Here is a 27,188-nt window from a genome sequence, read left to right on the forward strand (position 1 = left end):
TTTTCTTTCGAAATTGGTTTCTAGTAGGGAATGCAATCCCGCAGCAAAATCTCAATTCCGGTATTTGCGGGATTGTTAGATGTTAATCCCGCGGGATTCCGGTGTTTGCGGGATCTCGCAAAACTTTAAATAAATTGGTAAATAAGCAATTCTGTGCGGTTAACTTCTGTATTAAAATAAATCGCTAATTATTACAATATTTAACAAAAAAGTACCTTCGGCCTATCTTAAAACTCAAAAAAACCTCACCTGTAAAGCACAAAAAGGTGAACTTCTAAAGTGCCTCAAAAATCATAGTACATTTTTAACGAAACAAGTTTAACAATTATTTTAAAAAAAACCTCTCCGTAATGCGTCTCATTAACAAAGTAAACAGAGTCGTCAAATTCCTCAGTCCCGCAAATCCCGCGGGATCCCGCTCCATTTATGTGCGGGATTAATCCCGCAAAATTGCTGCGGGATCCCGGTATTTTGGGATCCCGCGATCCCGGTATTGCATTCCCTAAGTGAATGTATTATACGATGCTTTGAAATAGCTAACAACTAACAATTAAACTGGTAATGAAAACAATCCAGATCTTCCGTGGTGTTAGTGACTCCAAACATAATTTAATTTTTTCAGAAAATCGAAAAAATACGAAAAATGTCTACTTTTACATCCTCCGTAACCCTGGAATCGTTCACTTTAGCAAAATTATACACAAGACCATTTTTGGGCGAAATTTAATGTAGATGATTTTTTTTCTCGCGCTAACCCCCATAGTTTTCTAAATATTTAAGAAAAACTGACCAAAACTAGTAATTTACCATTCTTTCCTCCCCCCTCCCATCCAAACCCGACGCTTAAAATGGTGTACCTTTTTACTAAACAACATGTGGACTGTATAGAACAATTTGGATTTCGATGGAAACTTTTACTTTAGATGTTAAGGTTTGGCCGTTTTTTCGACTAATTGCACCGTACTAATAGGACGTTTGCGTTGTAAAACCAAAATTTCAACATTTTCAGAAAACGCAAAATTGGCATATCGAAAATTACAATACTTTCCTTTGTCGGAAAGCAAAAATATCTTCATTTTTAAAGATGCATTTCTTGATGACTAATGTCATTATCTGTAACGTAACTACACATGTTGCACGGCTTTTGATAATGAAAGAAAGTATCGAATTGCAATGTATGTATGACAGCAGATAGGATTTTAATTCTATCCGATTATTAACGACCTTTTTTTGGTCTTTGGCGATTTAAAAAAATAGGAACTCTAATTAGACTTTTCGTTAATTGCCAAAAGTAGTCTCATTTTTCGTCACTGTTCTGGTAATCCTTTGGAAGGCATCATGTAAAAAATGAGGAACTCAAGATTCAAAAATATGTACTCAAACAAACCAAATTGATTTTAATTTAGTAGGAAAAATATGATTTAGAATACTTCAACGGCACATCTGTTGATGATTAACGCCTTATACTCGTATCTAATTGACACGTGTTGGAAAGATTGTTTAGAATAACAATACATTTAGTTTAATCATACAATTAATAATCACTCTTTTTCGGTTTTTATTTCACCACAGTAGCATTAAAGACCTAAAACGTACATTCAAAAACCAAATCTACTTAAATCAGGCACGTAATCATTTTGGCAGATATCATAATTTGGGTTGCAGATCTGATTTTTAGGGATTAGTGGATTCACATGCACCCTAATTAAACTAACATAAAAACTCACCCTTTGCCCTATCAGATGAGTCCCTTCAAGATCATTCAGTCCATTTACCATTGGAACGGCACCACTTACACCGCACAGTTTAAATTCTGGACAACTAATGCACGGCGTAAAGCGATAACAGGTGAGGTCTGCGTCGGCGTAACCTCGTTATCTTTACTTACCAGTTGAAAAGTTAAATCACTTTAAATAAAAACAACTGTGGCGTGACTTTTGGTTTTACCCACCTTCTATAAAAATATTCTTTTCGTAACTTAACCTTACCTGTCGGTTTGGGAGTTTTTCCTACATTAGAAGAAAGTGTTACCTGCACCTTCCCCTACGAAAAATAGCGTAATATTTATGGAAGGTATAGTCTTGTGGTAAGTAAAGGTACATTACATGTTTCCGTTTTTATGGTTCTTATACAAAATACAAAACATAACTCACATACCATTCAACAAAAAAAGTGAGGTACCACAAAAATTCAGCCCTCACAATTAAGGGATACAGCGGGGGTTATCATTTTTATGGCACATCAAATAATTTCGTTAGTGATTTTGATTTTTTTGATGGATTATGCTAAAATGATCTACAAGAGATCCACCAATTGCCTTCTAAAAATAAAATTTCATCCTGTCTCCAAATGAAATATAAAAAATATTTTTAAAAAATTCTCTCACATGTACAACAAATACCATTTGCGGGGGTTACCGACAATTTTTGTTTCTGTAATAGATTACATAATCTCTAACCAACCCCGCGGATGCTCTTTGTCACCATTCGAAGCTTCATTTGAAAACGCGGAATTCCATTTGATCTTCTTTTGGAAATGCGGATCAATCGCAATCTAAAAAATTACGTCAATGTGAATGACGTGAAACTATTAAGTATTGTAAATATAATTATTTTCGATCGGACAGCATCGCACTTGGCGTGAAAAACTTCATTCAATTTCACAAAACAAGTCGCACGCTTTAAATGCCTAAAGCGCTTATTTACATTTCTGCGACACGCGCTGTTCGATAATGATCATTCTGCTGAATTAAATTTGTCATATAAAAATGCGTGGTATAATTAAAAGCAGTAATTTTCGGTATGTGTTGAAGTAACCGCGTTTTTACGAGTTCCATTTGAAATCCGTCTTTTTAGAGTGCTTTGTTTGGTGCTCAAAGAAGTATTGGTATATCCGTCTTGGTTTAGTAAATCCCCCTCTGGAGAAACTGATAAAATTAGAAAAAGACCAAAAAACCAATACGCAAAGGAAGAACTCTATTCGTTTCGTTTCAAAGATGGATTATAGGTAGAAAATCTCCCTTCACAAATGTGGGTTTAAGCTTGTAAAGGGATTAACAGGTGCAAATTTCCAAGCGTAACTTTGCATGCTCCGGATGTCGATATTCCCCTAAAGAGTCGTTAAGAGGCATCGTAACTTTTGCTCGCCGTTTTTTACGGCAAAAATCAATTTTAAGTCGTGGAAAAGAGTTTAATTGGCAAGGGCCTATGCAAAAAGGGGTAACTATCAATTTTGGAATGAAAGTTCCTTCTACGAACGTATATAACTGCGATAATCTAGAATAGCGTTCGTTCAATTTCTTATTTGTATGTAAATTTCATGTTAATCGCCAATCCGAATATATACCCCAGTCAAGGTACTTTATTTTATTGTTATTGCTGATTACTCTATTGTCTATTTCCAGCTCTGTTTATTATATTTAACGTTATTACCTTACGCAGAAGTTATACGGAAAGTATCTTGCAAGTTTGGCCCGTATATTTTTTCTGCGTCTGGAGAATTACTTAGATGAACGCGAAATATCGTTTTACTTTGAAACTAGGGAGAGATTTTAACAGTGTTTGTTGTATTATTTTTTGTACTAAAATCCCCTTTACGTATGATACATATAAGGAGATTGGAGTAATAGTGTTGTATGAGCTGGAAATACGTTGTATAGACAGGAAATCTCAAAGGCGCATTCTTAGGAGAAAATCATAGAACTATTAATTACCCGCAAAGAATACCGCATTTGCAGTCTTTGTGTATCAAATCAAAGATGGCGGACGCCGCGCTGAATCTGTGGAAAATACATACATTTCTAAAATTGCAACACGATTTTCGCCATATAAGTTTATTACTTACACTAATGTAAAATTATGGGGTTATAGTAGGTAGGAATCCTAGTACCCATTTGTAGTACCTTCCAGTCCTCTATTTGGATTTCTCTCCCACGAAATGTTTTTCTAGCTTCCTCTGTTTATCATTTACCAAAGGTCCTTCTCTGTTTTTATTTCCCTGATTCATATTCTTTCTTATTTTTTAGCTTTTTTCCATGATTGAATCTAATGAAACTGTCATCCCCGAGCATTGTTCGTCACTAAAAATGACTTCAAAAGGCCAAAATTACTATAGATTTGAACACCAAATTTACGCACCTTTTAAATTGGAGCGTAAGATTTGTGGAAAAATGTTGGATTCACCATTTTGAAACTGCTTGAGGTTCAGAATACTTCCCATTCGAAAAATACAAGGATCTAATTATATTTGAGGCATTTCAGGTGGCATATGATGTTGGTATCTCTTAAATGCGTGGTTATGCATATTATACAGGGTGACAATTTGAAAACTTACCACCCCCCATATCTTAGTAAATAAACGAGATATTTAAAAAAATCAAAATCCGTTTCGGTAATTCAGAGGGGGAATCACAATGACATAGTTGGCGACGCACCCCCTCCAACCCCCTGCGCCCCAGCCGCCCCAACTTTTAAATCTTAAATAGTGACTCCCCATGTGTGATACGTCGTTGGTTCGACAAGAATTTGAGAATAGATTATAACTGGCGATCAAAAATGAGTTGCTGTCGAGTCGGCTTTGGAAGTTCAAGTTAAATACGATTTTCCATGTTTATTTTTTGAGTTGCACGATAATTACTAACCTAAATGTAATGCTATTTGGTATGGTTGGAAAGCATTTTTTCAGAGCTTTCCAACGACGTATCACACATGGGGAGTCACTATTTAAGATTTAAAAGTTGGGGTGGCTAGGGTGCAGGGGGTGTGGGGGGGTGCGTCGCCAACTATGTCATTGTGATTCCCCCTCCGAATTACCAAAACGGATTTTGATTTTTTTAAATATCTCGTTTATTTACTAAGATATGGGGGGTGGTAAGTTTTCAAATTGTCACCCTGTATGTAATGACCTAAACCATAAAATTCAGGGGGGTCATTAGAATCTCGAGAATCTTAAGATATGAAATCGGTTAAATGGAGGCAAAGCTGCGTATTTTAGGGATTCCGAATACTTGCGCTAATTTCTTTTTTGTGACATTATTTGAAAAGACTTTTGAAAACAAATGGCGATATTCTTTCCCAACTGCAACCTGGCAAATAAACGTTTGACAAAATGTTCGAATTCGAATTTTTGGATGAGATCAGGCATAATAATTCCTCAATTGCATTGTATACAATTTTTAGGGAAAGTTTTAAAGATTTATTAAAATACTCGCCCTTATATCAACCCAGTTTTCTACAGAAGTCGATTAATTCCTGATCGGCTAGAAACTTTGTAGATTTACCATTTGCTGCCTCTACTATTTTTCCGCCGAGAGGTCACTACACAGTACTCTCGTATTCTGACAAACAAATGTTGATTCAACGAAATAACAAACGTATATTTTTGCTTTCAGACTCCTTTGGAATGTATTGAAAGAGAAGACGGGAAAAAACAGGCGAACATATCAGGTACCAATTGCACTACGGATGCCCTTAGTTGGGAAGGCGCTATAGAAATTCAAAGCGGCGACGTGCTTCTGGTGAGAATTGACGATTCAGTGCTGACCCAAGATGATTCCACTAATTATACCGAGGCTGGGGCTCGTGTCATTGAAAGGTAAGGCCTTGTCACGCTAACATCCTTAACATTATAAATATGTAAGGGTGGCATCACCAAATATTATTGTAGTTGGATAAAAATTGATTCAACCATTTAAAAAGAAAATGGGCATGGTCTAGTAAAGTTTTTAAAGTTTTGTAACAAACAATTTTGTGCTAATTTTGTGCCATTTATTGGTGAAGCGTCAATACTTTGTGCCCTCATACAGAAAGAGCAGCAATTCTGTGAAGCAAATGTCTACCTACACTGCCGTACACACCGATCGGTTTTATTTTTGTTGAGAATAGATTTTGTACACAAACAATTTTGTGCTATGTATTCGTGAAGCAATGAGCAAACATCTTCAAAAGTATTTGGGTAGGTACAAAAATAAAACAGAACAATTAAACATTATTTGTAGATTAATCTTTTTATACAAATTTTATACAAGTCCCGTCTAGAAAAATACGTGCCACCCCTACTAGTTCATTTTAGGTACAGACCTGATTGAAATGGAAGTGAATTATTTGTTTTGCATTGGTATACGTCACATCCTGTATGTTTCAATTGAAATGACCACAATTACTTCTTAAGTCAAATTAGACGCGGCAATCAGACCTTCTAGCATGAACCGCAAGCTATAAACACAACACCATTCTTTAGTATTGTGGCACAAAACGGGAATCGGAGCACAAATTAGCACAATTCACCATGAAAATTGAAAGTGAAAAATTCCACATTCCTAAGCACAAAATTGACGAGACGATGTCTTGAATCTCAGAGTAATATAACGAATTTGAACAAAATGTTTAGTCGACTACAAAAAATGGCCCAAAAGACACACCCGCATAGAATTGTGGCAATTTTTACTTAGAAGAAAATGCGCAAATTGAGATATTATCGTGATTGAGAAGAAAACCATCCTCTATACCTACGGGAATATTTGCTACGGTATTAACTTGTGCAGCTCGGAGGGCACGTTTCAATTCATCGCCATTGATATTTATTACTATGTCCCGTTTTTCACCCCAAGTACTTCAATGCAACGTATTGTTTCATTTTGAAGTTCGTCTCGGTTTCTCCCTTTTTCATTACGTTGTTGAAGTTTCAATAAAATTCCTAACAAAACTGCGCGTCACATTTGTTTTTTGATTACTCGGGTTTAGTTCAGTTGTTGCTAAAACATAGATTTTAATAATTTCTTATTTTCCGTATAAGAATGTCCTGAACGCGCCCCGTCTAAGCTCTGCACACTTCCTTCGCGTTTTCTATATTCGTAACAAGATGTCGACAAGGAATTATTCTAAGTGGCAGATGCTGAAAATGTTGTTTTCATTCCGACAGAAACATTTCGGATGAGATGCGTATTCCACAGCTCTGGATTAGAAAAATTCTACACGCTTATGTTTACCCAATTTATGCGAAAACATTTAAATTGACTTTAATTTCTACCGTAAAGAATATATATGTGTGCGTACGGACGTTTTCCCCCTGCAGTTATTTAATAAGTTCAACGCTAGGCCAAAGAAATATGGCTTACTCTAAAAGTCCGCCTTTTTCTACGTGGGTTTTCAGTTTTCGCAAAATGCGTATGGCATGCGAATAGCATTTTTGTAGGTCTTCCCTTAAAACGGTTCAGTTCCTCTCGACGATTTTAGCTCGAAAGTTTCGGCGAACTAAAAGATCTAATCGATGTGAACTCTGTGTTTCCTCCCTGCTTTTATACTGTAATACTTAATTTTGACGCATTATAAAATAACCCTCACCTAACATAAGGATGGAGGCACCCTCTCCAATCTGATAGTATTAGTTGCTACAAACTTTATTCGTATCTGATCACGTAAATTTTGGTGTATCGTAAAATTTAAGTTTGAGCATAATGCCACCCCGGAGATTTCATAATGTGTTTGCTGATCTTGAATTAACTCCAATGTCCATATTGCGACGCGCCGAAGTTTTGCATTTAGATTCATGTCAGCTATGAGCGAATTATATTAACTCAATATCTAATACAATTTGAAGGTTTTGGAATATTGTATAAGCGTCTCTATTCAGTATGTCATTATATTTGTAATGCGTTGCTAGTGGGGTGGCTATAGAATCAACCCTCTTCCCTGCTCTTGTAATTATTAATTAAGCCTATTCAGACAAAATGAGCAATTTTGGAAATTCAAATCGCTTCTTTTGTTCTAAAGTAGTTACCTACTGCGTTTTAATTTTAAATTAGTACAAGCCAAACTGTTTCAGAATAATGCACGAACCTACGACAGCTGTGTATCAAGTGACACGTGCTGGTCATGACCATTGCGACGTTACCGAAGGGATCCTTCTTGATATAACACCCTTAAAAATCGAAAATCGTAAAGTTGTTACTCTTTACGACAAGGATTTGACGGAGGGTACTAATCTACTCATTGGTAAGAGTTATTTTTATATAATATATTATATTTTATGTTCTTGCTCATAATGTTGAAGCATTATGGAGACTTTATTCAAGTAGGATTGTCCGATTTATTTTCCATCACTTACGGATTATCCGCCCGCGCTTCAATCAAAACTTTTCGTCTGGCGCGATCAATACCGGTTTGATGACATTCGATTGAAGTTCCTATTTTTTATTTACTTTGCAAATCAACCTCCGAAGAAATTAATGTATTCATTATTTTCGTATTAATGTTTGTAAACTTCGATGAGCTTTACTGATGAGGTCTGCAAAGTTAGCAAATTTTTCTGATGATACATGTTGGATTATTCGACTAATAATTTAAAAAAATTATTTATCGCTATGTATTTTCAAACTGGTTACAAGTTTAAAACACATAATTTTTAATTTCGGCAGAGTTTCTACAATTTTCAAACTTAATTGACAATTGGCAATTGGCTTTTCTTCACTATATGATCCCTTAATGAATCCGGTAAATATTCCACTAAAGATAGAGGAATTAAGTATGTTATTTTATTATGTAGGTCTAAAAAAGAGACCAAATGACCATAATACGCCATTATTGTTAATATCACCAAAATTATTGATGCTAAAGGTAAAAACCGGCATTGAAATCTTTGATTCTAAAATACAGCATTCAAAGATAGAAATTAAAGAGAATAATATTACGTACCTACTTAGAAATGGTTTTTTCAAAATCTTTCCACTTTTTGTTTTCGCTTACAAAGAAAAACATCGAAACTATTCAAACTTTCTATTAAATTTTCTATCAGCAACATCCATGGGTTAAGCTCAGTTCAGATTTGTGAAATGCACTTATATTAAAGAATTGAGTTTCCTTATGAGCCTATTTTTTGATTTGAGAAGAAAGCTTTCCCAATATCTTGCGTAACTTCAAGTAGTCGCACAGGTAGGCCTCACAATATAGACGAATCCTTAGGTAAAAGTGAGTTTTGATAAAAAAATATACATATTTACTTATTTATTTTTGGACTTTAATAATAATAATAATAATAATAATAATTACAGGAATTATTATAATGATTTTTGTTTTGTTTTGTTTTCCTCTTTCCTGATAGCGTTGGCTTACTGTGCCCATGTGTGATTTTTTTTTTTTTTTTTTTTTTTTTTTTTTTTTTTTTTTAGGACCCTACATAACTTCACCAGACACAGACACAGACACTGATCGTTACTTGATTTTAATCCGTGCGATTAGTTAACCAGGCTAGACCTGAGTTCTCACAAGAAACACCGACCATAATAATACTTTATTATCCTGGCGGAGACCAGCTGTAAGCTGTTTTTCCCAACCAGCAGAATTACAATTTACAATTACAAAATAGTGATTGAAAATAACATAAACTAAAAAAGGTATACTATTTCAATAACTTGAGTTGTACGAGACTACATGAAAAGAAAATAAATGAAATCTTAGACGAAGACAGATTGACAAAAATGACAAAATTTCTCCACGTGTGTACATAATATCTAATAATATTCTTAAGTGGATGGGGTTTGAGCCAAGGTTGGTAGAACAACCCTTACATTTACATGCACGGTTCGAACCAAGGACTCTTAGCATCGCAGTCGCGCTTCCACGCCACTGCGCCACACAATAATTTTTGAAACGGGGAGAAGCTATACTTTTAATTTTTATGTGTATTTACTGGGTGGCTTGTGGACCTTGCGAACAATAACAAACAAGGAAGCAAAAGTATTTGAAATCCCATACAAATTATTGTACTCACCATAAATGGATCGTTATGTAAGAGAGTTTTCTTAGGAGAAATTGTAATTTATGAAATGGAAAAAGACTATGCTAAGATAAAGCTTGGGTTTCGTATTTTTCGTTTGGAGGGCTGCCTCAATGACTTGATCTGAGATTCGACTACAGTCAATTATTAAGTATTCTTTGCTACAGTGTTCACCTTATAGCCCCAAGGAAACGTCACTCATGAGTTTTTACAATTCAAGATATTACGCGACTCTTTGATGTAGTATGTATCGAATTTCTGATACCTCGTTGATATAGTGAAATAGAAACCCCTACTAATTTGAGGTATAAATTAGCCTTTAATCAATTATTATTCTTTGCTTTAATTTAAATGTAAACTAGTTCACTTTTAAGGGGAATGGTGCGGGACTTTAAAAATCGTATCTCGGTACCAATTAATCTGCAAGCTAAAATTTGAATGAACCAATTTTTTTATAATTTTTCAATTGTTTTAATAAACGAGATAAAACCATTTTATATATTTCCACGGAAGCGTTTCCAGAAGATTGTAATTTCCGGATTCCCTGCAAATACAGAATCTTTTTATTTTACAAGTACACTTTACATGAAAATGAATTTAAAGAATATGCAGATTTTAATAAGTCGTAGCTTGTTTGTTTGCTTTAGAAATCAAAGACTAGACTAATTACGCGTTTATCTGCAAGCATTAAATGTGCATACCGTGCATTGACTACCTTTGCAATTCGTTTTTGTGCAGAAGTTATTACACATCTGTGAATCGTCCGGATAGAATTGTGCGGATGTAATTTGTATTGCTTAATGTAATGACTTCCAGATTCGATTGTAAAGAAATGCAATTGGACTGCGCATTATGGTTTAATTACCTGTACAAGTAGTGCTTTACCGTCTACGATAATGACATGCTTTAGGGTTTCAAAAGTAAAAGATCTACGGATGAGAAAACTTGTCTAACCTGTGCCATATAAGTATCGATTACGATTGCAGAACAGTACCGACACGAAAATTGAGAGACGATAATTTCGAGTCATGTAATTTAATGACTCCCTTCTAACAAGTACAGAATTGTTCAGAAAAAGTCGAAGAACCATTACGTATAACGACAGACATACAAGTGGACACAGGGCCGGCTCAAGGCAAAAGTTACGTGTAAGCAAGCACTAAAATTGGCGCTTCTGTCCGCCTCGCCAAAGCCTGAATAATGGGAACTCTGGTAAGCATTTGCTTTGGAAATGTACACGGAAATGAAAAATAAAGGGTCGAATTTTTGAAAAAACATTTTTGAGTACCACAACGGCATCAAACTTTTTCTTAGCAACCTCAAATTTGTATTAAGTTCTTTGAAAGATCTTATTTTTTGTGTACAACCTATAAGAATTGTGCCAGATTTTATTACAGCAAAACTGAGAGAAAATGTCAAAGTTAAAAAACTAACATATTTTGTGTAGGCAAAACGGTTGTTAGGCATAAAGGATGTAAAACTGTTAAAAACTGTTTTTAATATATGAGTTTTTAGCGCCGTGACGTCATACAACTGTACTAACTGACATTTTTTTATTAACGAGCGAAGTTTTCGAGTGGTTTCCCATTCAAATGCCACTATTAACCGGAAGCAACGTTGCTTGGCTGTAGACAATAAATTAATTATTAGTTATAAACACAAACAAACGTAAAAAAACGCGTGGGGCCCGGCCTGAGGTATTTACGAGAGAAAGTATCATACAAAAATATACAATTATTAATTTAATAAAGGGTAAATTTCGTTTTTGTCCGAGTATAAGAAAATATTTCGTTACAGAACGATAAGAAATAACGCGGGTTATCTACGATACTTTTGAAACAAGCATTTTTCTCTAGAAAAGAAAAGTCTCAGAGGATGATGACTTATTGGGGTTTAACCGTACCTGCATAAACGAATCGAATAGAAACATATACTTTTTATTGAATATTTTTATTCCACATTGGAAATAATAAACTTACGTGGAAAACGTTTTTTCCCTTTTCTTTCAAAAGCGCGATTTTGGTTTGAGCTAGGAAGCTGTTCTGCCAAGAATTTTTTTCTTTGATGTTTAAAGCGTTCACTATAGAAATAAATATAAAGTTTAAGTCCTAGCCGTTGTCAAATTACGTCATTTTTTAACGAACATTCACTCTTCAGAGCACTTCTTGTTAGTACATGGCGTACAGAATTATAAAATTCAGGAGCGTGGCAAGGTAAAATTGCGCCTAGTGCAAAGTTTGTCCAAAGCGCCTTTTTTAATAATAATAATAATATAATAATAATAATGTGGTCTTTGCATATTTTTTATTATAAATAATACTGCACTTCTTAAATATATAAATACAGATTTTGCATACTTTTTATTTAAAAAAATGTTTGACTAAATATTTATTTAAAATTAATTTTTCTAGCTTTAACTTTAGCAAATTCACTATACTTATTTTACAATTATTATATTACTTATTTACGATCAATCCTGACTCAAGTGCACTTAAACTTGCAAAATAAAAACTTTGTAAAATACTTTTGTATAATTTTTATTTTAAAAAATCTTAGGACTTTTGGCGCCTAGCAAAATTTGGCGCCTAGGGCACTTGCCCGGTTGCCCTACTGGATGCCACGGCCCTGATAAAATTGAATAGAAATGAATGTCGGAACGCACAATTGTAATTGTTTAGCAGGGTACTCACCTTCTGCGACCCCCGGACGGCCTGAATTAAGTCACACAGACTGTTCGCTCTTGAATTGTAGACTTTTTGGTAATTTTTTTGATAACACATGTTACAAGGTTTATTTCCTAACACCCACGCAAACCTGTACCCTGCACACAGGATTACAATTGTGTGTTTTATTTCAAAAACTGGTACCGCAAATTTAACGTACCTACGCGCTAACACTTATCCAATGTAAGGGGTGCTGATTTTGCAGCGAACCGTTGACTTTTTTTGTTAATGATTAAAACCTTTGCTGAAATGGCACACTATAATAACCATGTATACATGAACTTAAAAATTCAACCCCTACCCGTTTTCAAATTACCTACATTGTTCGTCGAAGGGACAACACGCACTACTTTTATCTGCAGGAATTAAAATTTAGTTTCCTCTTATTTGAGTTATCATTTTGAAGCTCTAAGGTTGCGGTACATCACCTTGCATTTGCTACTTGAGGGTACCAAGCAGTGCTATTAATTAATGGGCTTGAGTGATGCACTTTTTATGTGGAAATGGTTAATCGCTAATTGGACAACGGTTAACTAAGAAAATGTACCAAGTCAAACAATTACATTTAACATATTTTGAAAATTCAATAGTGTGGACGCTAAATTGACATCTGTGGTGAGGCCACATACTACCTGTTCCAATAAATGACGGCCATTAGCACTATTTCTATACATACTAGATCTTAAAGAAGGAAATTCATAGTCTAAGTACTAGATAATATTACTACAATTTAAAATTAAGAATGTTTAGCTATAATGCAGTTTTAATGTTTTATGAGTTTTCATTTATTACCAGACCTCAGTGATTAATTAATGTATGTTTATGGAAGATTTCCGTAGCTACCTATATGTTTACGTATATTACGAGTTGTTACCCTCGAGCTTTACAAATTTCCAATCACATCTATCTGGTTTTCCTTATTATCGTTTTACTTAAATCATAAAGCGTATTAAGAAGGTACCAGCAGTGATCAAAATTATGATTAATAAAGACAACACATATATGTACCTACAGGCTACAGGAAGCGCCACAATATAAAATAATAAATTTATTTACGCACTTATCTTAAGATGTTAGTATAGAAACGATAATGCTCGTCTAATGTTAATTAACCTGCCGCACGCGATGAGTAAATTATTAAGATTTAAAGCCTGAAAAACTGTATTTAATTGATACGTATCTAACGATTTAATTGACGAAAATAAATTTGCTTTATTTCAAATATAAATGTAATAATTTCTGGGATACAATGCTAATTATATGAAAGCTTAAATTGGGTAGGCTTAATGGTGCGCCCGAGCACAGATAATTACAGGATAGGATCAGTTTTGAAATTCTCGTATACGTGTCCAATAAATGCATAATGAGGCAAGCTTCGTTTGGGTTATTTGTACAGAGATATTTCTAAACTTGTTGGGTTGTAATGTAGCCATGACACGAAAGGACCTACTGGAATTACTATTAGGAAAGTATGCTAGCGGGCATTTTGACAGTTTCATTTCTGTTTCGTCTTTTAATGAATGGGTCTTCTATATTATATTATATTACTCTATTTCAGACATTGATTTGTTAGTTCGTGGCTTCGGTCTTAAAAGGTAAAGGAAGTAGAAAAGGTTTTAATTTTTAATTGTACATTCTCACGCTGTTGTTTACAGCCCTGCCAGTAAAACGGTGGAAATAGAACATCCATTAACTACACAGTTTCTCTGCGAACAAATGTTTCACCTGTGGATTAGTGACAAGTTGTAAGATCCCGTACATTTTTTTTAGGTCTTTCAAACGTTAACTTTTGCCACTAAGTATTGACGTATCCCACTTAAGACCCCCATCTGCCAAATCTGCTTCTTACATTATTATATTATCGATTCGTTTTTGACGGGATTTTCTGAAGCGCTTAGTTTATAAATTGAAGATTTAAATGCGGTTTAATTAATAATAAACAAGATCCGAACTCCCTTCCGATATCCACGTATAAGCGATAACTTCAATCTGCTACACGAGCCCTTTCGCGCGTGTCGGGGATAAACTTAAAAAAAACTGAATTAGAGATGTTTTTTCACGTTTTAGCTATAACCGTTGATTAAAGTATTCTCAATAATACCAAAGCAACAACTGCATTGCATGAAACAAGCGTTGAATCCCTCAAACTATAGGTGCTAATATCCTTAATTTGTAATCCCTCATACTACTACAATTATGAAAAATTCAGTGGAAGCAAGGGGTGTACGTACTTTACAGCAATTCGGACCCTCCTCAAAATTGACAAAGGTGGTGAAAAATGCATGTAACTCGAGTTATTCGTTACATTGGTAGTAATTATTTACCTAGTTTTCTGGCTAAATTAAAGGTAGATTAATCTGTAAAAGGAGAAATTTCCACCCAGGCAAGATCGTACACTTTACACGAAGGTTTTTTGCAGTTCATTACGAATTCTAACTAAAGAGGTCAATCTGTAAGAGTAAACCATAAACCTATACGACACCACCACGTTTAATTGATTTATCCTCGACTAAATACAGTGATAATTTTACGCGAAAGTTTCCCGCTTACCTAACCGATCAAGTTGACGCGTTTTTCACACTTCCATGAGCATAATTTAGTCCAAAAAAAGTTCATACACGTCAAAAAATAGGAACGATTTCAAGTTCAAGCTTCTTCATTACATACATTTGTTATACGACCTCAGTTCGTTCTTCTCCAAAAGTATTTGGATGGGGCTGGGGAACGTAATGAGTGGAGCTCAGCCGGAACTGGCCACCCCTTGATTACGGCTCTGAAACGTTTGAATGTAATTTGAATTTTAGAATTTCCACGCAATGTTGTACACTGTTTTTTTTTTTAAATAAACTGGAATGAATAAAGATGCGAGATCTCGTGTATTTGTTTAACATCGTGCAAGTTTAACAATTTTGATTTATGTCGAACGATGTTGATTACAATTCGCTATTTTGAAATGCTGGTGGTGAAGCGCCTCTCATGCAGAAAAACACTTGGATGGAAGTATACTTTACGTATACCTAGTGGCATGCACGATTGTGCCTAAATCCTCCTGACTACTATGTGGGGTTTTCGATCCGAGTTGAAGATGCTTAGATATGTTTATAATCGTTAATTTTTGGCTGAGGGAATTTCCGAGGTTATATACGGAATTAATTCATTATTCGCGAATCCCTTTTAACATATTGCGTTGGCCTACTAATTGGGTATTTTCTGGAACCTCCTATGAAAATTGGCACGCAATTCGTTTAAAACGTTCGGCTTGTTTTCGTCATGAGTGTGAACGGTTAAGAAAATGTGGAATGTACGTGAATAAAGTAAATGCACGAAAACTAACTCGATTTCTCATACTTTTCAGTGGTATCAAAGCTTTGGGGAAATCGATGCGTACGTCTTAAGGTAACGGTTAAGTCCGATAACTGTGGTGAAAATGAAGACTGCTCCCGAAAAGGGATATGTTATTCGAACACTTCTATGGTAAGCAACTGATTGACGGTGAAATAGTGCCGTTGACTTTTTCATTTGGTTAGGAAGGGTACGAATGCCAATGCTGTTCTGGGTTTGTTGGTCAACACTGCGAAGAGCAAGACGCTTGTTACCCAACACCTTGTAAGAACAATGGTATATGCGTGGATATTTCGCAAGGCCACGAAGGATCATCTTTCCAATGTCTTTGTCCTTATGGTGAGCTTTTTCTCTTACGTAACGAAAATGAGTTCTTCGGTGATTTTAAAGAGAACTGGAGTGGAAAGGTATCACTTGGTAACATACTGTTTCGTTTGTTTTATTTTTAGTGTTTCGTGAACGACATAATGGGTTTTTAAAGGTAATTGTGCGATGCATGCATAAGTAATACGTATTAATAAAGTTTGCGTTCAAGTATGTGCGTCTTTATTGCGTGCAGAAGTAGCAATATTTATATTAGAACATGATATTAAAAAATCGATAGGTACTTATTAACGTGAACTCTCTATTCGCTTAAAGTCTTTCATCTTTCATGTTTTACAACGAAATTTATATGCCGATCCGCCACACTTATTTTGTTTCAGGGTACACCGGGAAAACATGCGAAGAAGAAACAAATCCATGCATATCGATGCCATGTCAAAATGGAGCGTCCTGTTACGGAAATATTACCCAATTTTACTGCGAATGTCCCCATGGATTTTCAGGACCGTTGTGCCAACACAATCTAAACGAATGCGAGTCGTCTCCGTGCGTACATGGGATATGCGTTGACCAGGAAGATGGTTACAAGTGCTTCTGCAAACCAGGTTAGGGTTGTTGTTGCTGTACGCCATGTCACCCTCCTCCCATTATTTTCAGGGTATACTGGTAATCGATGCGAATATCAATATAACGAATGCGAATCTTCTCCATGTGCTAATGGTGGAACATGCAGCGATCGTGTGAATAGTTACTTCTGCGCTTGCGGGAGAGGCTACACTGGGAGGAGGTGTGAAATTAAGGTAAGTTCGTTTAGGGTAGTTTATTCATTTATATTTCCAGGGATTTAAGCTCTTAAAATGTGCTATCCCTCCCAGACTTGTGAATAGTAGGCATGTTTTAAAGACTGCTAACGTACAAAGAAGCAAACTTTTTGCATCTCTTTTTGGTGTACGTATCCTGATTTATGGACTAGAAAAGTCCACTTGTACCCCTCTATTTTTTCAAAAATTTTAGTTACCAAATCTACTGTACGCTGGCTATACCGAAAAAGTTTATTATCACGACAAACCCTTCCTGAATGTTTATTCCACGAAATTGACCTTAATAATTATTGACTTGAAATTTAAAATAACCACTTAACGGGATTCAATTCTAAATCATTCATTTAGGAAAAGTTCCAATCAATAAAAACGGTCCTACGCCCATGTGTTTTAATTACTCAAAACGTAATTTGAATTAGTAGTAGTAGAATGCGTACAGGTGTCCTGGAAAGAGCCCACCTCTGACACTGCGACAAAAACCTGCACTTAGGGCGCCACCTCCCAGGTCTGATGGACCTACAGTGGTAACCTGAGACTCGGATAAAGACATACCAAAGGCAATCGTCTATCCTGCACCACCCAAGTTTTTAATCACTACCACTAATCGCCTGTGGTACCAGGATCTGCACCATTTCTCGTGGCCTACTCCTCGCAGAACAAAAAAAAAACCACAAACGTCGCGAAAACCCCGGTCTCTCTCGCAACACGGTTTCTGGAGCACAGTTTTCAGGCTCGACCTCTGGTACTGAAGTACCAGAGCTATGGGAAAAACTCATCTAAAAATTGTCACAAATCGGGAAAGAAGTCATAATCTTATTATTCTACTACCCGTCCCTACACGGACAAATATTTGCATCATCAAAAAGTAACGAAAACGAAATTTTCTGGCAATCTCCAAAAAAAAACTATCCTACAGCCTACACTGCATTTTCTCCCAGGATGTTTGCTCTACAATTCTCTTCCGCAGTATAGTTTGTTCCCTAGAAACCTGTTTCAGTTTGTCTAAAACTCCACTAGGAGGCCACCTATACTTCTGGTAGGAAATTTCTAAAAACGAGCGAAAATGCAAGCAACCATATGGATCTCCTACGTAAAACTGTTTGCTATGTGTAGGTACCTACATCAATTTTAAAAGTATTGGGAACGTAAACAAAGACCACGATGTGCAAACCCGTTCCGTTGCGCCAGAGGTATACCCCCCAAGGCAATTTTACTTACATCAAGGAATTTTTTGGAGGTTGGAAGCTAATGAGCGCGGCCAATATTATTTTGGTGCTAATATTGAGGGGGCGTGTTCTAGTGATGAATTTAACGCATTTATATATAGGTAACAACAATATTAATAATGTAAGCACGTTCGGAAAAGTATAATTTCGGTTTTCTATTGCATGTCAAACAGGAAGTCAAACTTGATTAATATTGTAGCGAATATTCCAGAGGTCGGGGCGACATTAGTCGCCAGCGATAAGGAATGGAAGCGAATGTGAATCGTTCTTACCGAGAAATTCGATTCGGGAATTCTCAAGAAGGTCCGTGATCTTTCTAGAAACTTTCCGTTTGATAAGTAAACAAATTGAATCGCGTTTAGGCGAAGTTCCAACATCGACGCCAAATTAATGAGTAGTGATTTCGCGCTCGTTTTGTTATTAATATACATGTTATAAATTTGTGAGTAAGTGATAAATCTGTTATAAATTCATTATTGATTAATTGTAAATAAACCTAATTAAATTTACGTTATAATATATAATCATTTTCTAGTGTTCCTAGGTCTTATAGATGAATCCGCGGTGGCCTGTAAATCTGCAAATTGAAATGTAAACAAATGAATGTCGTTACATTTTAATCTACGTTTGTTTTTACATTTCAATACACAGTATATTTTCAACATGATGGGAGTGACACAAAAATGTTTTTTATTTTGCAGTCCCTACATAATTCTTTTAAAGTTTTCGTCAAGATTGATTCATGTATTTGCAAAAAGCTTATATATTAGTTTAGGTATGCGAACGGGTTCCTGGAAGGATGAAGATTTGTGGAAGTTCAAGCTTCATTGGAGCTTTTATCATTAAAGTGCGTCTCAACTTATTCTCTAATTTCCGATCCCAGCCTCTCCCATGTATGTACATTATTCCGGAACTTAACAGTTTCGACGGATTTTGCACTGCCTAGTGTTTATACCAAATTAAATTTTGTCAAGAATAGTAATTATTCATTATATACTAAATAAGTATTGAATATCGAATGTGTGTTTGTGTCTTTACAGATTGATTTATGTGAGCCCAATCCATGCGCTTCTCATCGATATTGTCTTGACCAGGGCAACAACTACACATGCGAGTGTCCAAATGGGTATTCTGGTTCAGATTGTGATACACCCTTTCGTACTGTAAGTATCTGAAAGGAGAATTTTATTGTTTCATGTCAATTAATTCGGATTTACTCTACTAGAGGCGCAGTGTTGCTCTATTAACCTGTGCGAGTGTTTCATTACATCCAAATCTTAAGTTGAAATATTTATAACAGTCGACGATATATTATGATCTCCTGGGAGGATGTCTCTATCAATCTATATATAACATAACTCATTTTGACCGTACAAAACTTGATCCAATAGAACCATTTTGTGGCACTCTTTCAACCATTTTTCCTACGTAGAAGCCATACACCCGCGAGAAGAAGAATCGTGTATAGTCCAAAACAGTAAATGAGTCTTTGCTAGCCGCTATTGAAAGTGACGGTGGCAAAAAAATTTTTTTAGATAGTTATCTGTGTGGTGGCTCATCAGGAAGACTTTCCGGCGTGGCAGAGAGTATGGTGAAGGAACAGGAAATATGTAATGTACTGGTTTGAATAAGTCCTGAATTAGGGTAACCGCTCTTAGCAAATAGAAATGGATATAACAAGTCATATTCGGAAACGCGTTGGCCGCCAAATGTACATAGGTTAATCCCCTATTCGACTAAGAAGCTGCCACGTTAAATGTCGAAGAAAGAGGAGCACAGCTTCATCCACAATCAGATGGAACAGTAGGAAAGAAGAATAAGCGTGCCCCTCTTCCTTGCCATACTACTACTACTACTTAATACCTGTATGCGCACAGGGTCAAGCAACATGGACGCCTGGGTTCTTTAAAAATTGGAGATGTTCCGAGACGTGTTACATAATTGTGGCTCAGTGCATGTCCAATTTCATGTAATTGAACACTACTTCTGGTCTAAATTTTATGAAAATTACAATTTTTAACCGTAAGTTCATGACAAGGTAAAATTACTGGGTGGTCAGTGAACTGAAGTAAATATGAACGTTTTTTGTAAAACAAAATAAAAATTTTGGTTGTTGAATGAATCTATGATTGGTTTCGATCTTCTGGATTGTTCTATTTTGTAAAAATTTCCATTTTGTTTTCTCTACAGGCCTGCAGTATAAACCCATGTACAAATGGAGGTACTTGCTGGAGTAGTATGGACTCTTTTTATTGCGCTTGTCGTCCAGGGTATACAGGAAAAACTTGTAAAGGTGAGATTTTGGGACATATCCCCAAATGTCATATTGCTAAAGTTAACTTGAGATTTGGGTTTGCAAATATTACAGTAATCAGGTCAGCTGGCAACTTTTTCCCTAATTCTCTAGAAAACCTTACAACAGATTTAGGCGCCAAGATAGGTAATATAATTTCTACCTTCATAGAGGCTGGAAAATCATTTTAAATATAAGATCGACAACAACTTTAGTGTGTTTGGAGGAGGGTTACTCTTGAAATTTGCCGAAGTGTTGCTTATTTTTCAACTGATTAGTTCGAATCTTTTACAGAAGTAATTAGAGAAGTTGTAGTCTTTAGAGGGGAGCTTCGTCACTCTACCCTGTGAACCCGCAAGTGCAATATTTGCGAATCCCAATTCACTAGAAATACATACCCCCGTTTTTCACAGCTCTTTAATTAACGCGAGCAGCTTTCCGATAAGCATCTTAAATGTGCCCGGAGCAAACGAAATGTGACTAAACTAATAGAGACAATAAATTTACAGAGGAGTTCGTCGTGAAAACGATAACAAACTCTGACATAATCGAGGAAAGTAATGAGTCAGATCTACAAGTGCCTATACCTATTCATATGGATCATCTACATAACGTTTACATCGCAGCAGGAACTCTTGCATGTGCTTTTGTCATCGTCGCCCTTATCGTAAGTAATCATCAAAGCAACTACATTAAAACCTAATAGAAAAATGTAAGCTTAACTACTGAAAATTGTTGAACTAATGTATTTTAAATAATTGCATGACGCGTGCACGTAAACAACCCCTGCGTTGTTTTAGATACTTAGTTATAGATACCATTCCGATTTTGTGTGTTGGTATCATCGTATCTGACCGAAAATGATTCATACTTAGGTCACAGTCTGCCACTGTCGTATGAATAAAACCTACAAGCGATTCATGTTTGGAAGACAATTCAGGTGCAAAACCTGCCATGGTGGCGGCCCGAAACCACCTACCACGAATAGGTATGTATATCACCTACCCGTTTTCCTTTTCTCTACGCACAATAATAAATTACATTACGTTACTTTTTTCTAAATTTAAAGCGCTGAACAATTGACAAATTTTCGCCCAATACACTTTTTTGCAAAGCTGAGGCATTTCATACATTTTACAGAGAGATAGAAAAACTGAGAAATGTAGCCCCCTCGGTGCACTTTATTTTTGAAATTATTTAGGGGCGTTGTGCATCTCATGGTCGGGCAATCCACGGCTAGTTCAACTTCCAATTCATTTGCTAAAGTAGACTTGTTTTTCTTAAATTGAAAATTCAAAATAATCTCCTTCGACTGCTTTGAATTTGAATTTAAATAAATCAGTCAATTTCCGCCGTCCTCTACAGCTCTAAAAAAATCTTAGGTACATTGAATATCATCATTGAAGGTGGCCAATTTAAACAACTCCCTTAAGTGAACAATGGAAAAATGGAAATACAGAATATCTTTTTTTCTTCATATACAAATTGAGAATTTGTAATTTACATTGTTTTTTTGTATTTAATATTAAACTTAAATTAGAAAACCTCCAACCGAATTCCTACCCGAAATTGACTTAAGATGGACATTCTTTATAAAACAGGTACAAAATGATTAGATCGAGTCGTTTAAGAACGTTTCTATTTTACCGTTTAAAACTCAAATTTTGGTCAAATTTCTTGAAAGACATGGTTCATATTGAATTCAAATAAAAGTACACGTTATACCTTATTTCTATGACGTCTAAAACTACCCCTTCAGTTGTACAACGTAAAAAGCGCTTAATTCATTTGGGAAACTATCGAAAGCAATTTAAAATAACACAAATTTGTAGTACCCGCTATCAAAACCAACCACCTATTACGTAATACTAAGCTACCCTAATGAAGTTCAATTCTAAATCCTTAATTTGGAGAAAACCACCTCATTCCAACCACCAAATCTCTTATTTATGAATGCGGACGGTACATTATTTGAAGGAGAGGAAGGGCATACGCTATCATGGAAAGAGTCCACCACTAACTGCAACAAAAAGCTTTACCTACGGAGGGACACCGCCTCCTATAGACACCCAGCTAAGAAGTGCTGGCCTTGATACGGGGGCAGAAACCACTTTAATGTTACACTGATTACTGTGAAGCGGTGGGGTCTGAGGCGGGTAATCAATATGGTCTACCACTAAAAGGTAGAAAAACGGAAATTTTCACCAGGTGTTATAAAGATGTTTTACAGAAGGGTAGAAAAACTACTAATTTCCCCTCGCCTCCTTTGCACTTTTTTTTTCAAAGTTAAAAGATTGTATAAGTTCTTTTAAAAAATCGAGAATCTAAAAAAAATGTCTATTGATAAGATCTTCGCCAAAATTGTACACTCTTTTAATCTCGTAGTTGAACGTCGATTTTAATATAGTGCACAGATTTGAAGTTTATATTGCAAAATTTTGACAAACCCGGCGTTTTTACATGTTTGGTTGACATGTAACACACTTGTGCGTGTTGGTGGGAGAAATGGTCTCTAATGTGATCGTTTAATAACGAAAAGTCGATAAAATTTGACCGGGAGTTGTAGGGACTCGCTTAGGAGAAGTTATTTCAGTTTTCCATTTTTTAGCTGAGTGAAATGTGTAAATTATAAATTGTCACTTCTATTATAAAGAAGAAACTGATATTACGTTTCCGTGTCCTGATTTTTTGTCATTTAATTTAAGGGGATTGTTGATGTTCTTAATATAGGGAACGTGACCACGCCATGTCGTAAAAATTTGGATGTTTTTCAGTGAATGAATTTACTTTTCTGTAAAGATTCACCCTTTTTGTGTACCTCTACGTATATTGCACCTTGTATACAATGGCATAAGTATTAAATAAAATCATCCAAGACGATTATATCTCCGTTAAAAATATTGGTTTTAACACTTTTAACATAAACCTTGAGCTGGAGGTCCTTGGAAGCCTTTTTGTCTGCTAATGTTAACTTCAATGTTTAGTGATTGGTTCACCGGAAAAGACAAAGCTCCTACTGCGACTCCCAGTCGTAATCTTCCCTCATTGGACACAACCGACATGTATTACACATTGGATTTCAGCGATAGTCAAAGCTCGCCCTTAATCCAGTAAAGGGCGTCGTTGTTACATGTCAAAACGTTCTACCTTTGTCAAAAACTGTTACGCACCTCACAAATAATGTTAAATAATGTTTGTTTTAGGCCTTTTCGGATTTATGTACAATACAGGTATCGTCAATTCTTCACATGAGCTTTATAAATTGTAAAAAGGTGTAGTTATAGGTATTTGTTATTTAGATTCAAAATCGCACAGTAAAACTTTAAGTTTAACATTAGATTTATTAAATTGTTAAAAGTTACGTACAAAAAGTGCGCTTCATCAGCTTGGGGAGTAACCAACGTTATTGATCCTGAATCAGTTAACGTAGTTGTTAACTTTAGATATTTAACAAACTAGATATTAAAGATAACGGTGTTAGTACTTATTAGTCGTGCGAACAGTTCATTTTTAGGAAGGCACCATAAGAATTGTTCCTAAAGTAGTTTGCTTTAGTTGCTTAAGCCTTTGAATATCAATTTATGAGTCAGAGCTTAAGCACATCAGTACTTAGATTACCGCTTTATTATGTTTAACTGTGGAACCGTACCTACTGGTAATAATGGTAAAGCAGGTAAAGGTAATGTAATTTAGGCACACATGGCAAGAAACAAAAACATCAAACACGCTGCCTGCGCCATAGTCGTTCGCAGTTTATCCTGTGTCAATTTGACTTCTTCCTAACAAGAACAATATTGTAATGTCCAACAATGCAAGTACTTTTATTTTAAGTGGACTTAAACGAGATGTTTTTGTTTCAAATGGATTATGAATGCTCAGTGTATGTATGTAAGGTTGTAATTATACGAATGTGGATTTACGTAATAAGAACTGCTCAATGTAAGTTGCATATACCTATAGGCATCATTCCATCCATATAACCGATATCAATCACTAATCACCCTATAAATGTACCTAACAAATATTTTCGATGCATTTGTATTATGTTAACTGCAATTATATTAAATAAGTAATGCTATTTCTAATATATGTATAAAAGGTTATACGTTAAAGCTTACTAAAACCATACACAGATTGTTTACTAATATTTCATTTGCATCGTTACCTCTATCGTCATAATCACCTTGGGGGAATTTGTTGAGGGTAGTATCGAATCTTCGCAGGTTTTGAAATTGAGGTGCGTGATGTGTAAAAACCCTCACATGAAAATCCTATGTGTTGGTGTTCTAATTGCCAAAATCCCTACAAATCAGTAGCAAAATTCTGCTGAAAGGCATCAAACTGATTCATAAAATATCCTACTTAAAATCGGAAGCTCCTTAGTAACTCCATTATAAAAGGGGAAACTCCTGACAAAATATTTTCGATCTATATTAGAAGTTCCTCAAACGGATCAAAAGAATCCTGTCCCACAACTTATCACTTACCACCTTCTCTGATGAGGTGAAGAATATGGATGTGGAATGGCACTGTTTTGTAAAGATAAGGACAGAAAAACTGATACATTTTCACCCTCCCGGCGCAACTAAAAAGCCTTGAATAAATTCCTCTAAAATGCAGAAAAACGGAGAAATTTTCACATGCACTTTTTCTAAGCTCCGAATTTACAGAAGGATAGAAAATGCCACATCTTCGCCCGGTCTTTTAGAATTAAATGAATACTCTAAGGGGTAAAGTGAACAAGAGCCAACATCTAAAAAAAGGTAAAAAAGCTATTATTATTGTTATGTTCTTTCTTTGCGCAAACCTAGTCATAATTTATTAATACACTACAGGGGTTGTTCGGATAATTATACGATGTTGGTTCAATCATCAATAAACAGACAGATGGAAAAAGTGACAACAATAATACATTTTTTGGAATTTCACCAAGATACTTGACAAAGCTAGTCAGCTATTTAGCCCATCGCTCCATTTTTTTTATTGCATCTTCAATTACAATTACAAATTGGCAATTGCTGATTATGGATAGTGTTTTTGCAACAAGCATGGGACGGAACGAGCAAGCTTCACCAGGTGGATATCCAGTGACTGCTCGGTGCTTGTGGTGGGAAGCCAGGCCAGAGCATGAGTTCGACCCAGTGGAGTGGACGGCGCAATGATTATCCCAACCTTTAGGTAAGTCTATGGCAACACAACCAGGAATAGCACGAAAGTAGAGTACACTCTTTCAATACCGTAAAATAATGACCCTAGTGAGAATGAGGACTCTGTGCCCAGGTATTTTAAGCTCTGCAAGTACACGCGTTTACATTCCGAAGTCTCTGAGATGATGGTATTGAAAGATGTTTGTACCTTCGGACGTCGGTCGGTATTTTCTCGATTCTAAAAAGAAGTTGAAGGCGCAACTGGTCAAAATCATGAATAGGAGACAAGAAAGGACGATGTAGACCTTAACGGTTCATTTGCCAGGGAAGTCAGTGACGCGTTTGGATACATTAAATATTTTTACTAAATACATCAAGCAAGAGACGGGAAAATTCCCGCTAGACACTCAAATATAACCGATACAGGTGAAATAATGCAGTCGACGCCACTGTCTCTTGCATAAAAGTGATAATTCACAAATGGGCCAATAAAGGCCAGCTTTATCTGTGCATGTTTGTTGCTTTTCGCGTGTGGACCAGATACTAACGTGAACAAATTGCAGTAGGTAAGAATTATTTATTTTTTGAATTGCGTTTATGCTGCCTTTCAGGCAACTTTGGATCTAATGGAGAAGTACAAGAGCGCAAAATGTCCCGTTTGTTGGAAAATATTTGCCGGTAAAATATTCCTGTGTGCCAGAGGGCATAGCGTATGCCATTTCTGTTCCTCGGCAATTCTGAAATGCCCAACCTGTGACCAAGAAATTACGACGGTACGCAATTTAACATTGGAGGCAATCATAAAAGAATTGTGCCCTAATTTAAAACCGAAGGACGTCTGCATGTGTCCGTCCTCGCTATTATGTGAAACATTCCATGGAAAGAAACAGGATCTAATCGGTCACATGCAAAAATGTCACTCACGCGACTTGATAATATCAGCGCAAAGAATGGGCATTAAAATCACGAAGTCGCTCTGCTATTCTAAAGCAGAAGAACAGTTTTTCAAAGTTATCTACTGCAACCAGAAGTTTTTTAAACTGCATGTTAATGTTCAACATACCATGTTGATGGTGTACTTTTCGGTGAGGATTATCAACGAAACCATCCAAGGGAAATTTGAAGTGAGTTCCCAAAATCAAATAAGAACCAACAGATTCTCTGCGCCAATTACATCATATAAGCGCGGTGATCCCGATCTACATCGAACAGTGCCTGTTCCCAGGATGCTAATAACTCATAACATTGATAACCGCGCCATGCTAGTTGTGTATTTGAATTTAATTTTTTAACTGTAATTTTCAAATTGTCTTTTAAATAAATTATACATTTTTCAAAAACGACGTCAGATACCGTCCAACGTGTGTAGATGTGACTGATCTGAGGCTGAACATATAATCTTCAAAAGGCTCAATACTTCCACATAAATGAAAATTTGGAAATCATTCAAGCAAAGTTCAAAAACAGCTACCGACATCTATCCATTAAATGTGGAAACGGGGCCCATGCTCCCTCAGGGGGCGCCTAACGAACCTATTTTT

The 27,188-nt window shown here is 35.8% G+C and overlaps 1 protein-coding gene and 1 long non-coding RNA gene across 3 annotated transcripts in view; both read left to right on the top strand.

The window, feature by feature from the left end:
• Positions 1–24,639, top strand: part of LOC116165515 (delta and Notch-like epidermal growth factor-related receptor) — a 53,410-nt gene extending 28,771 nt beyond the window's left edge. For both annotated transcript variants that reach the window (XM_031480019.1, XM_031480018.1), the window contains exons 3-13: positions 5,390–5,592; positions 7,822–7,991; positions 15,850–15,968; positions 16,022–16,175; positions 16,541–16,765; positions 16,818–16,960; positions 19,248–19,370; positions 20,398–20,500; positions 21,010–21,167; positions 21,376–21,488; positions 23,485–24,639. In XM_031480019.1, coding sequence (XP_031335879.1) covers positions 5,390–5,592; positions 7,822–7,991; positions 15,850–15,968; positions 16,022–16,175; positions 16,541–16,765; positions 16,818–16,960; positions 19,248–19,370; positions 20,398–20,500; positions 21,010–21,167; positions 21,376–21,488; positions 23,485–23,614 — 1,641 coding nt within the window. In that variant the 3' untranslated portion in view covers positions 23,615–24,639. The remainder of the gene's footprint in view (positions 1–5,389; positions 5,593–7,821; positions 7,992–15,849; positions 15,969–16,021; positions 16,176–16,540; positions 16,766–16,817; positions 16,961–19,247; positions 19,371–20,397; positions 20,501–21,009; positions 21,168–21,375; positions 21,489–23,484) is intronic.
• Positions 24,640–25,993: 1,354 nt separating this feature from the next.
• Positions 25,994–26,987, top strand: LOC116166005. The gene is made up of 2 exons (XR_004144241.1): positions 25,994–26,213; positions 26,259–26,987. It is a non-coding gene; the product is annotated as an uncharacterized LOC116166005 (long non-coding RNA).
• The last annotated feature ends 201 nt before the right edge of the window (positions 26,988–27,188 follow it).

The sequence above is a fragment of the Photinus pyralis genome, unplaced genomic scaffold, assembly GCF_008802855.1.
Source record: "Photinus pyralis isolate 1611_PpyrPB1 unplaced genomic scaffold, Ppyr1.3 Ppyr1.4_LG3a, whole genome shotgun sequence".
NCBI classification, from domain to species: Eukaryota; Metazoa; Arthropoda; class Insecta; order Coleoptera; family Lampyridae; genus Photinus; species Photinus pyralis.